This window comes from Aotus nancymaae, unplaced genomic scaffold (assembly GCF_030222135.1).
Source record: "Aotus nancymaae isolate 86718 unplaced genomic scaffold, 86718_ANA_hifiasm-v0.15.2.pri h1tg000008l, whole genome shotgun sequence".
Taxonomy (NCBI): domain Eukaryota; kingdom Metazoa; phylum Chordata; class Mammalia; order Primates; family Aotidae; genus Aotus; species Aotus nancymaae.
Genome location: NW_026988419.1, coordinates 2,735,214 through 2,748,351, shown reverse-complemented (window position 1 = coordinate 2,748,351; position 13,138 = coordinate 2,735,214). Strand labels below are relative to the sequence as shown.

The following is a 13,138-nucleotide window of genomic DNA, read 5'->3' as shown; positions in this document are numbered from 1 at the left end:
ACTCTGTCATCCTGGTTGGAATGCAGTGGGATACGATCTTGGCTTCACTGCAACCTCCACCTCCAAGGCTCAGGTGATCCGCGCCCCCTCAGCCTCCCAGTAGCTGGGACCATAAGCATATGCCACCACACCTGGCTAATTTTTGTGGGTGTTTTTTTTTTTTTGTAGAGGTGGGGTCTTGCCATGTTGTCCAGGCTGGTCTCAAACTCCTAGGCTCAAGCAATCCACCCTCCTCAGCCTCCCAAAGTGCTGGGATTACAGGCACAAACCACTGTGCCTGGCAGATAATTTTTTTTTTTTTTTTTTTGAGATGGTGTTTCGCTCTTATTGCCCAGGCTGGAGTGCAATGGGTGATCTCGGCTCACTGCGACCTCTGCCTCTGGGGTTCAGACAATTTTCCTGCCTCAGCCACCTGAGTAGCTGGGATTACAGGCATGTGCCACCATGCCCAGCTATTCTTGTATTTTTTTTAAATACATATTTTATTGCATTTTAGGTTTTGGGGTACACATGAAGAACATGCAAGATTGCTGCATAGGTACATACATGGCAATGTGGTTTGCTGCCTTCCTCCCCATCACCTATATCTGGCATTTCTCCCCATGTTATCCCTCCCCATCTCCCCATCCCCTGCTGTCCCTCCCCTAGTTCCCCCTAAAGACCCCAGTGTGTGATGCTCCCCTCCCTGTGTCCATGTGTTCTCATTGTTCAACACCCGCCGATGAATGAGAACATGCAGTGTTTGATTTTCTGTTCTTGTGTCAGTTTGCTGAGAATGATGGTTTCCAGGTTCATCCATGTCCCTACAAAGGACACAAACTCATCGTTTTTTATGGCTGCATAGTATTCCATGGTGTATTATGTGCCACATTTTCCCTGTCCAGTCTGTTGTCGATGGGCATTTGGGTTGGTTCCAAGTCTTTGCTATTATAAATAGTGCTGCAGTGAATATTCATGTGCATGTGTCCTTATAATAGAACGATTTATAATCCTTTGGATATATACCCAGTAATCGGATTGCTGGGTCAAATGGAATTTCTATTTCTAGGTCCTTGAGGAATCACCACACTGTCTTCCACAATGGTTGAACTAATTTACACTCCCAACAACAATGTAAAAGTGTTCCTATTTCTCCACATCCTCTCCAGCATGTTGTCTCCAGATTTTTTAATGATCACCATTCTAACTGGCGTGAGATGGTATCTCAATGTAGTTTTGATTTGCATTTCTCTAATGACCAGTGATGATGAGTATTTTTTCATATGTTTGTTGGCCTCATATATATCTTCTTTTGTAAAGTGTCTGTTCATATCCTTCGCCCACTTTTGAATGGGTTTGTTTTTTTCTTGTAAATCTGTTTTAGTTCTTTGTAGATTCTGGATATTAGCCCTTTGTTAGATGGGTAGATTGCAAAAATTTTTTCCCATTCTGTTGGTTGACGATTCACTCTAATGACTGTTTCTTTTGCTGTGCAGAAGCTCTGGAGTTTGACTAAGTCCCATTTGTCTATTTTGGCTTTTGTTGCCAATGCTTTTGGTGTTTTAGTCATGAAGTCCTTGCCTATGCCTATGTCCTGAATGGTTTTGCCTAGATTTTCTTCTAGGGTTTTTATGGTGTTAGGTCGTATGTTTAAGTCTTTAATCCATCTGGAGTTAATTTTAGCGTAAGGTGTCAGGAAGCGGTCCAGTTTCTGCTTTCTGCACATGGCTAGCTAGTTTTGCCAACATCATTTATTAAACAGGGAATTCTTTCCCCATTGCTTGTTATATTTTTGTATTTTTAATAGAGACAGGGTTTCTCCATGTTGGTAAGTCTGGTCTTGAACTCCCAACCTCAGGTGATCCACTCGCCTCGGCCTCCCAAAGTGCTGGGATTACAGGCATGAGCCACTATGCCCGGCCAATAATCTATTATTTTATTTATTTATTTATTTATTTATTTTTTAGACAGAGTCTCACTCTGTCGCCAAGCGCCAGGCTGGAGTGCAGTGGCGCAATCTTGGCTCACTGCAACCTCCGCTTTCCAGGTTCAAGATATTCTCCTGCCTCAGCCTCCTGAGTAGCTGGGACTATAGATGCGTGCCACCACGCCCAGCTAATTTTTGTATTTTATTAGAGACAGGGTTTTACCACGTTGGCCAGGATGGTCTCCATCTCTTGACCTCATGTGATCTGACTGCCTCAAACTCCTGAAGTGCTGGGATTATAGGCATGAGCTACCATGCCCGGCTGATAATCTATTATTTTAACAAGGTTGAGCATCTCTTTATTTATTCATCGGTCATCTGCTTTTTTCTTCTAACAACTGTTTGTTCATATCCTTTGCCCATGTTGAGTTAAATGCTTATCTTACTGATTTGTAGGGAGCCATATATATTCTGGATATTATATTAATATCTGAAGTATAAATAAATGAATCAAATAAATAAATGGAAACAATAAGCCAATATTAAAAAAAGCTAAATCACTACTCCGTATCTTATATCAAAGCAAATTCCAGATAAAGATAATAAAATCATGAAAGTATAATTCTTTCCTATAGAAGTCTGTCAGTTTCTTGTTAATTTAATAGTTATATTTTTATGTTGATGAAAAAACTATTCAAATAGGCAAAACAGTGGATGTAGACAATATTAGAAAGCTACTATAAGACTACTGTGACAAATGCTGGGTGTGGTGGCTCACACCTACAATCCCAGCACTTTGGGAGGCCGAGGCAGGTGGATCACATGGTCAGGAGTTTGAAACCAGCCTGGCCAACATGGTGAAACCCTGTCTCTACTAAAAATACAAAAATTAGCTGGGCATGGTGGTGGGTACCTGTAATCCCAGCTACTTGGGAGGCTGAGGCAGCAGAATTGCTTGAATCTGGGAGGTGGAGATCATGCCATTGCACTACAGCCTGGGTGACAAGGGTGAGACTCCATCTCAAAAAAAAGAGTTCTATGACAAATCTACGTCAGGGAAAGCAACTGAAAGTAACCATTATTAAGTGATCAAAGCAAGTTACAAAATGACAGTTATAATTCCATTTTTATAAAAAACACATTAAACTGGCTACATTAGAAGGCTATATGAAAATATTTACAAAGTTCACTCTAGGTGGCTGGAGTTTGTAATAGGAAAATTAATACAATTTTAAAAAATCCATTGCTTTTGAAGATATTCCTTCTAAACAGACATAAAGCTGGTTAAGCTTCTGGAAAGAAGGGACTTGTAAGTCATTCATTTTTGTATCCTTCAAGTGTAGAGTGCCCTATACATAACAGTCACCCAACAGATACGAAATGGGAAATGTGAGATTTACAAACATCAATCTCTATATCAGCTGCTTAAAATAATCAAATCATAAATATTTGCAGGAGAATCTTACTGTTCCCCAAGTAGAATTTCATTCATAACATTAATTTATAATCAGGAAATGTTATGCTTTTAACAAACAAGAAAGAAATGCAAGGTTCTTAATGTGTATGAGAGCCTTGCATTTCTTGAGAGGTAGTATAGCTCCATAGCTCAGTATAGCTCTTAACCACTATGCTATTTTAGCTTTTATGGATCTAGGATTCAGGAAAATACAAATTAAAACAAGGTATCATGTGTTGTCCAAACCAGCAAAAATAAAAAAAGATTGACCTAGTCAATGTGGAAAACTGAGTACTATCAACACTATTGGTGAGAGATCAAAATGATGCTCTTTTTTTTTTTTTTGACAGAGTTTTGCTCTTGCTGCCCAGGCTGGAGTGCAATGGCGCGATCTTGGCTCACCGCAACCTCCGCTTCCCTGGTTTAAGCGATTCTTCTGTCTCAGCCTCCCGAGTAGCCGGGATTACAGGCGTGTGCCACCACGACCGGCTAATGTTGTATTTTTTAGTAGAGATGGGGTTTCTCTATGTTGATCAGGCTGGTCTCAAACTCCTGACCTCAGGTAATCTGCCACCTCAGCCTCCCAAAGTCCTGGGATTACAAGCATGAGCCACCGCGCCTGGCAATGGTGCTCTTTTTGTAGTAATAAACTATTCTCACAAAAACAGATACTCTGAAAGAGGTAGGGTGGGATGGGGTGAAGGTGATATGAGAATAAAATCTTATAAGATTTTGTTTTGAAACAACTGATGGCAAATACAAAGGCTTGTACTGGATTCACTCAGACTATACCTGATTTTTGCACACAGTATTCATTTTTATGGAGTAACTTCAATTTTTTTTTTTTTAAGAGTTGGGGGTCTCACTATGTTGGCCAGGTTTGTCTTGAACTCTTGGCCTTCAGCGATCCTCCCACCTTGGCCTCCCAAAATGCTGGGATTACAGGCGTGAACCGCCATGCCCAGTCAAGTCCTCATATTTCTATCTGTTATGGGCATATGGGCAAGCTTCTCTGTGAACAAAAGGGGCATAAATATTTATAGGGACCTTAAACACATATATTATGTTAATCACAGACCAATCCTATTGTAAACTACATTAAATCATATCATAAAGCTGTAATAGTTCAACTAAGTGTGTATAGGCACAGGAAGAGACAGATCAATGAAACAAATAATCCAAAAATAAACCTATGTCTTATGAAAATTTAGGATATGACGAGGATGGCATTTCAAAACAGTGAGGATAAGATGGACTTACTACTTAGTAAATAGTAGTGGAACTACTGGCTAACCAAACAGCAGAAGTACTTAGATGTCTACCACATACCAAATGTGTAAATACATTCCAAGTGGATTAAAGAGCTAAACATTGAAAAGAGAAGAAAGAAGAATATTTAGTCAATCTTGGGATAAGAAAGATCTTTTTAAACAAGATACAAAATGCAAAAGCTAGATGGAAAATATTAATACATGTGAGGCCAGCACGGTGGCTCACACCTGTAATCCCAGGACTTTGGGAGGCCGAGGCAGGTGGATCACAAGGTCAGGAGTTTGAGATCAGCCTGGCCAACATGATGAAACTCTGTCTCTACTAAAAATACAAAAATTAGCCGGGTGTGGTGGCATGTGCCTGTAATCCCAGCTACTCGAGAGGCTGAGGCAGGAGAATTGTTTGAACCTGGAAGGTGGAGGTTGCAGTGATCCAAGATTGCGCCACTGTACTTCAAACTGGGCAACAGAGCAAGACTCTGTTTTGAAAAAATAAAATAAATATGAAATGACAATTTTAAAATTCTGTTCAACAAAATAGGAGACAATACACTGAGAGAAAATAGTTGCAAAATACATAATAGGCAAAGGCTTGATATTAAAACATGTAAAGAACATCTACAAATAAGAAAAAGAAATAATTTAATAGTAAAATAGGCAAAAACAAAATTAACAAACAATTTACAGAAGAAAAAGAAATGGCCAAGTAGAGGAGATGTACAACTTCTTTGATAATAACAAGAAGCTAAAGCGTAATGTTTACTATGGATCAGGTGCTTTTCTAAATGCCTTAGATATCAACTCATTTACTCTAACAACCCATGCGATAGGTACTATCATTTTCCCCATTGTACAGATAAGAAAATTGAGGTGAGGTTAAAGCAGTTGCTCATGGACATACAACTAGGAGTGCAGGGCGAGAATTCCAGTGCAGGCAGTATAGCCACAGGCCAATATAGCTCTTAACCACTATGGTACATTACCTCTTCATGGATCTAGGGATCCAGGAGAATACCAGTTAAAACAAGATCTCATTTGTTGTGCAAACTGGCAAATAAAAAAGACTGACCTAGTCAACAGGTCAACTGAGTACTATCAATATTGTTGGTGGGAGAACATAATGGTGCTCTTTTTGTAGTGATTAACTATTCTTACAGAAACAGACACTCTGAAAGTTCAGAAAATCTATTTACCCAATAAAAAGTGGACAACAGTCAGATAGTTCCTTACTAAAACATTTTATCTTTTTTTTTTTTTTTTTGAGATAGAGTTTCACTCTTGTTGCCCAGGCCAGAGTGCAATGGCACAATCTTGGCTCAAAGCAACCTCCGCCTCCTGGGTTCAAGTGATCTCCTGCCTCAGCCTCCTGAGTAGCTGGGATTGCAGGCATGCACCACCAAACCCAGCTAGTTTTGTATCTTTTGTAGAAACAGCGTTTCTCCATGTTGGTCAGGCTGGTCTCCAACTCCCGACGTAAGGTGATCTGCCCACCTCGGCCTCCCAAGGTGCTGGGATTACAGGTGTGAGTCACTGCACCTTGCCAACATTAATTTTACTTTTTCCTGAAGGTAGGAGCGTATCCTAACGTTCCTGCTTTTCTTTTCTCTCTTACTCCCCAGACGCCCAATAAAGGCTACCAGAGGATGAGCACACCACTGCTCTCATGCTAACTTTTTGATGTGGCTGCTTCCCTTGTGCTTCAGGATTTAATTAGCTCAGGTCAAGCTCTCCCTGAAAGCCTGTTTATGGATGCACTAACATCACTGAATCAGTGGATTCATTTTCCTTCTAGTGGGCTGACACAGATTCTGCTTTCTACTCTTTTCTGTATTTGTCTCTCACCCTCTTTCTCAACAGGTTCAAGAGCCAAGACTGAAAGTGAGAAGCTCAAACTTTTTTGCTTGTTCAAAAGCCATTAAAAAGACCTTTCTTCTTTTCAGCAATATGGTTTTTCCAATTAGATTTTTGAAAACGCTGCTTCTGAAACCTCTCAACCTCTCAATTCTCCATAGTCTCTGGTTTACTGCCTACACAGCATGTGTATTATTACATTGTTACTTGTTAATAATATAATTACTTGAGGGAAAATAAAATCCATGTCATAGCTTTTCTAGCACTTTAGTCATCCCTGTATACCTATATGATCCATTATAGAAAGAAACACAGAAAGGCATATGGAGCTAAAAGAGGCTGCCACTAAACCACTACATAAAACTACTTAAAGTTTATCATGAATGGTGGTATGCAAAGGGGATACTGCCTTTATTTTTTAAAAAGCAAAGATCAATTTCCATTTGAAAAATCTCACTTGTACTTTTTGCACTGTGATCTAAAATGTATTACCAACTTGGTTTCCGATCATAGCAAAGCAATTAAAATTTGTAAGGGTGACATGGGCATCGTGAAAACAACAGTAGACCAAGAGAACAGCGCACTAAACCTCCAAGGGAGGAGCCCAAAAGTGATGACTACCTTTTCACCGCGGGAGGAATTTAAGAACGTTCCGCACTATAGATTACAGACAAGATGTATGAAGAGATTAAAGTCGGCAGGAGAATGGAAAATGTGAAGATACAAGTTTGCATTTTTTTTCATCTACATGATATGGTGACAGCCTAACACACTCCACGAAAACACAAAGGTTCCTTATCACATCTAGGAGAGGTTGCAAAAGCGACACCATAATAGGCCCGAGGCAATGATTTTTCTACCCCACTCTATTCTAGCGTGGCCCCAGCGACATCACACCATTGCTGGACAGCTCCACCACCGCCAGGCGTTAACCACACCGACAGGAGCCAGCAAAGACACCTCAGCTAGGAGTCCCAGCGCGAGGCATCCCACACCCAAGCCTAAGGTCCCCCATCTAGCTGGAAAGAAAACCGAGGCGCTGAGGGGGAGGCAGTAACCAATGCCTCAGAAGGCCAAGAGTGTTAAGACAAGGTCGATCTTGGACTTCTCTTTCCCCACCTCCCCCAACTACTCCAGCCCTGGAAGAAGCCACAAGTTTGGAAGAGAAGTTGTGGAAACCAGACGGAGGTGGGGTGCGGTGCGGTGGGGGACCTGAGAGAGTTTTAAAAAGCACTGGTAATTGTCCCACACAAGGTCGCCCGCTCCAAGTCGCTGTTCCCCGCTCCCCGGGTGGGCTTCCCGCCAGAGGGCTTCTAGCCTGCGAGATCAGCCCACCGCGCCCCCTCAGCCCTTCCCTGCGGGCCGGAGCTCCCACCCGGCCTCTGGGTCCCGGCCAGGGATCGGAACCCAGCCGGCCTCTCCGACAGCGTTTCCGAAGCCCGGCGCCTCTCGCAGCCCCGTCCCCCAGGCTCCACCGACCCCACCCGCCACCCCCGGGGCTCCCGTCAACGTCCTCGTCCTTCCTCCGGACGCCCCTGGGGCCGCCTCTCGCGCCCGGTCCCTCCGGGGGCCCGGCAAGCTGTTCCTTTCCTTTCCCCTCCCGCGGCCCTTCCTCGGTGGGGCCCACCTGGCGCGGCCCCCGCCCCCTGCCAGTCTCCTCAGGGAGAGGCAGTCTCCCAAGTCCTCCCGGCCCCGCCCTGCTCCCGGGCGGATACAGTTTGAAGCCCCTCAGGATCTCCCTGGCCCGCTCGTCCTTGGCTGACATGATGCGGCCGTCGCCGCCCGCGGCTATCTCACTCTGGTCGGCGGAGCCTTGCAGACGGTGCCCAGGAGCCGAGGATGGAGCCGCAGCCCGGCCTGGAGACCTCGGGAGAGCAGCAGCAGCGGCCAGACCCGGACCGGCCTCTCTCTCCCCTCAGCTCCCGCTCCTGATCCCTTCTCCTTCCCCCAAGCCTCGAGTGCCCTCCTGGAACCAATGGAAAGTCCTCCTTGGTAATTGGCAACCCAATCAGCCAATAGAAGCGCGCAGCGGCTTCGCGGGGGACTGTGAACGTCAATGGGAAGGGCCCACCCCGGGAAGTCCCAAAGGACGTAATATTCATCTGGTGTTGTTGCCTAGAGTTTGTCCCAGCGGACGGTTGCCTTCGGATATGCAGAGGCTTTAGGGACCTGCTCCAGCCGCTGAGCACACTAACCGTCTGAGACGGCAGCTAGTTGTACTGTGCGATGCGACAGACTACATTTCCCAGCATTCCAGCGGCGCACTCGGGGACCACAGATCCTAGCGCACCACAAAGAGGCCCGGGGACTACAAATCCCAATATCCCATGCACTCGGTTCCTCTATAACTTAAGGCTCCAGTGTGCCGCGCAGTGTGCGCAAATTCATAAACCCGCCAGCTGAGTTGGTGGTTTCGGAATCCCGAGACTTGAAACCAGGCGGGAATACCCTTCTCACCCTCCAAAGAAGATGACAGCCCGCAGAGAGTTAACTTCTGTTTACATGGAACTCAGACATCTTCTGCAAATCATGGTAAGACACCAAACAACAAACAAAAACACTGATTGAACCGTGAAAGATAACAAAATGACTTCTTCAAGTCGTGCTTGTTTGTTGGTCTGAGGCGTCTTTTACGTGTTTTTCAGGGGTTTTTGCTGTATTCCTGCTTTGGACCGGGAGAGCTGTGGATTGTATACTCAATATCAATACAGAAAGGGACTTTGCTAATCTACCCCCTATTTTTACGTATGAGGAAACTGAGGCCCAGAGAGGCGAAGGGATTGGTCACAGATCACAGCAAGTTCGGGCAGAGTTAGAATTCGGCCCTAAGTCTGCTGACTTGCAGTCCGGACTCTGCACCACACTAAGGAGGTGATATTTTTAGCAGGATGGCAATGTGAATCTTATTCTCCTTGAACGGTTTTCCCATCCAGTGTTGAAACACCCAGAGATTAGGTAGCATTTATTTGGTGATTTCTTGTAAGTGAGGGAGTGTGATATTTATTTATTTTCAGCCTAGGTAGGACTTGGTGTTTTGTTCTTTGCAACTCAAAGTGACATTTAACGTGATTTGAGGAAGTAGGTAAAATTGCAGTGTGAGCCACGGTTTCCTTGGAGACCTCCTATGTCCTTCTCTTGGCCTTCCTTCCTCTGCCTGTCCTCGCTTTCACCCATCTGGGAACTCACCCAATTTTTTCTTCTATGTAATTCAACAAACATGTTTTCAGCCTGTTATTTGTCAGGCACTGAGTGGGTAAAAGGTGAAGGACATGGTCACTGCCACCAGGAAGATAAACAAAACATCTATTTAGAGAAATAATTCAAGATGGAGTGTGGTAAAATGGCATAAAGAAATGACATCAGAATGCTAAGGAGGCCCTGATAAAAAGGTTCATTGCAGCTGGCAAAAGTTTAATGAGAAGGTGGCATTTGAATTTTTTTCTCATGTTAAAAAAGTTTTTGTTAATGAGGTGTAACATACATACAGTAAGGGAACAATTTTCACATAGGTATACGCCCCTGTCCCTGCTGCCCAAATCAAGATAAAGAACATTTCTAGCACGCCTAGTGCTCCTTCCCAATCAGATTACATTCTTACATGTTGAGATAATCACTCTTCTGACTGTATCACCATAGATCAGTTTTGCCTGTTCTTGAATTCCAGTTAAATGTAATCATAGAGTAGTTAAATGTAATCATAGAGTATGTACAGTATGTGTCTGGCTTTTTAACCTTGTCAGTATTTTTGTGAAATTCATCCATGTTGTGTGTAGCCTTTTAACTGCTGAGTAGTATTCTGTTGTATGTATATACCACAATTTATCTTTCCCACTGTTGGTGGGCATTTGGGTTGTTATTTTTTTGGACTATTATTAGCAAAGCTGTAGTGAGCATTCTTACATGTATCTTTTTGTAGACACTTGCACACACTTCCAGGATAGGAATTGCTGGTGCGTAGGGAGGGTTTGCACATGATCAGTGATAGTAGACATTGCTAGTCTTTCAAAATGATTGTGCCAATTTACGCCTTCACCAGAAATATGAGAGAGTTCTAGGTGCCTCTTATCCTTGTCAACACCGGATGTTTGTTGTCAGTCTTGTTAATTTTAGCCATTCTAGCTGAATGTGGTATCTCATTAAGGTATCTATTTACGTTTTTCCTGATGCTGAGCACCTTTCAATATACTTCTTGACTAGTTGAATGTCCTCTTTTGTGAAGTGTCTGTTCTTTTCCCGACTTTTAAAAATTGGGCTGTCTTCTTACTGATATGTAGTTCTTTACAGTCTGGATATGGAGTTCTTTGAAATATGCTTTGCAGATGTCTTTTCCAAGGCGTGGCTTGTCTTTTCATTCTCTTACTGGTGTCTTCTGAAACAAATTATTATTATTTCAAGGGATGGGGTCTCTACTATGTTGCTCAGGCTGAAATGCAGTGGCTATTCACAGGTACCACTACAACCTTGAACTCTTGGGATCAAGTGATCCTCCAGCCTCAGCCTCCCAAGTAGGACTATGGGCATACTCCACTGCATCTGACAAGCAGAAATTCTATTTTTGAGATGGAGTCTTGCTCTGTGGCCTAGGCTGGAGTGCAGTGGTGCAATCTAGACTCACTGCAACATCTGCCTCCTGAATTTAAGTGATTCTCTTGCCTCAACCTCTCAAGTAGCTGGGATTACAGGCTCCTACCACCACGCCTGGCTAATTTTTATATTTTTGGTAGAGACGTGGTTTCACTATGTTGGCCAGGCTGGTCTCAAACTCTTGACCTTGTGATCCACCCACCTTGGCCTCCCACAGCACTGGGATTACAGGTGTGAGCCACCGCACTTGGCCAGAAATTCTTAATTTTAACATAGTGCAAAAGTTCCGTGTTTTCTATTATGGTTAGTGTTTTTTGCATTGGATTTTAGAAATCTTTGCTTGTAGAGTTGGTAGGATTTTTAAAGGAATATATAAGAGCATTACAAAAAAAGAAAGAAAGCTTGAGCACAGGTCTGGTGTCTGAGAAGGAAGGTTTAAGTTGTGCCAGGCATGGGAGTTTGGACTGTGAAGGGGGTGGGGTGCAACAAAGCAAAGCTCGAGGAGTTAGGAGGGAGGCACACTTTGAAGGGCTTTAACTGCAGCCATGGGCTGGGCGTGGTGGCTCACACCTCTAATCCCAGCACTCTGGGAGCCAAGATGGGAGGGTCACTTGAAATCAGGAGTTGAAGACCAGCCTGAGCAACATAGTGAGACCCCATCTCTAAAAAAAATACGAACAAATTTGCTGACTGTGGTGGCACACATCTGTAGTTCTACCTACTTGGGAGGTGGAGGTGGTAGGATCCCTTGAGCCCAGAAGTTCAAGGCTGTGGTGAGCTATGATAGTGCCACTGCACTCCAGCCTGGGTGACAGAGTAAGACTCCATCTCTTAAGAGAAAAAAACAAAAACACTAAATCCAAATTGCAGGTATGGAGTCTGGACATTATTCTGGAGGAAGTGGAGACACTGCTGAAATTTTTGTGAAGTCTAACTAAACTCACTTGTCTTTCTCTCACTTCCATATTTGCCCCTCCTCTTCTATAGCCCTGTTCACCTAACACCAGCTCCAGACGCTCTGGCCTCCCAGGACAGAATCCTGGGTGTTATGCTCCTTCCCTCTCCCTGTATTCAACTGGTCACCAAGTCACCAAGTCCTATAGATTCTACAGTCTAAATGTCTCCAAAAATATCACTTCTTTTCCATCGCTAATGGCCACTACCTTTGTTTTTGTTTATTTGTTTGTTTGTTTTGAGATGGAGTCTTGCTCTGTCCCCCAGGCTGGAGTGCAGTGGTGCAATCTTGGCTCACTGCAACCTCCACCTCCTGAGTTCAAGCGATTCTCATGCCTCAGCCTCCTGAGTAGCTGGGATTAGAGGTGCATATCATCATGCCTGGCTAATTTTTGTATTTTTAGTAGAGATGGGGTTTCGCCATGTTGGCCAGGCTGGTCTTGAACTCCTGACCTCAGGTGATCTGCCCACCTCAGCCTCCCAAAGTGCTGGGATTACAGGCGTAAGCCACCTCACCTGGCAGTTGCCACTATCTTTGTTTGAGATCTCACAATCTGTTATCTAGAATAAATCAGTCACCTCACTGGAGGTTTTCCCTGCCTCCAGTTCTCTCCACATCCAATCCCTTCCTATAACACTTAGCATGATCACTCTAAAAAGGCAATTATTCATACCTCTTCTTAGCTTAAAAAGCCTAAGTAGTTCCCCAGTACCTGGCATGTGGATTCCAAGACACTTGATGACCTGACTCCAGCTGTGTACTCCTCATTTCTCACTCTTGAACCCTGGGGTCAAGCCACTCTGGGTTTCTTTTTGATATTAGTATATGCTGCACGGTGCAAGCCTGTGACAATGGGCACTACCTGCCTTTTTTCCACTTTTTGCCTATTTTTACTTCCCCAACCTCTTCTGTGCTTCCAAACTGTTGTCATATCTTCCTCATAGCATTTAACACATTGGAACTTTTGAGGATAAGAACCTTGTTTTATCTTCATATAACTTTCCAGGACATAACAGGTGCCAAAGAAATGTTTTTGAATAAATGAATGAATGGGTTGGTGCGAGGCGCCTTTGCATCTGTCCTATCTCATTTCTGCATTTTAATGCACAATAGGC

The 13,138-nt window shown here is 43.7% G+C and overlaps 2 protein-coding genes across 5 annotated transcripts in view; one reads left to right on the top strand and one right to left on the bottom strand.

Annotated features, from left to right (window-relative positions):
* PDE6D (phosphodiesterase 6D) overlaps positions 1 to 8,435 on the bottom strand; it is a 59,310-nt gene extending 50,875 nt beyond the window's left edge. For both annotated transcript variants that reach the window (XM_012434138.2, XM_012434139.2), the window contains exon 1: positions 8,200 to 8,435. In XM_012434138.2, the coding sequence (XP_012289561.1) occupies positions 8,200 to 8,249 (50 nt within the window). In that variant the 5' untranslated portion in view covers positions 8,250 to 8,435. The remainder of the gene's footprint in view (positions 1 to 8,199) is intronic.
* Positions 8,436 to 8,645: 210 nt separating this feature from the next.
* Positions 8,646 to 13,138, top strand: part of COPS7B (COP9 signalosome subunit 7B) — a 28,775-nt gene continuing 24,282 nt past the window's right edge. Inside the window, exon 1 of one of the 3 annotated variants that reach the window (XM_021676873.2) lies at positions 8,646 to 9,016. In XM_021676873.2, the coding sequence (XP_021532548.1) occupies positions 8,954 to 9,016 (63 nt within the window). In that variant the 5' untranslated portion in view covers positions 8,646 to 8,953. The remainder of the gene's footprint in view (positions 9,017 to 13,138) is intronic. The other 2 variants (XM_021676870.2, XM_064372888.1) reach the window with 2 other exon arrangements.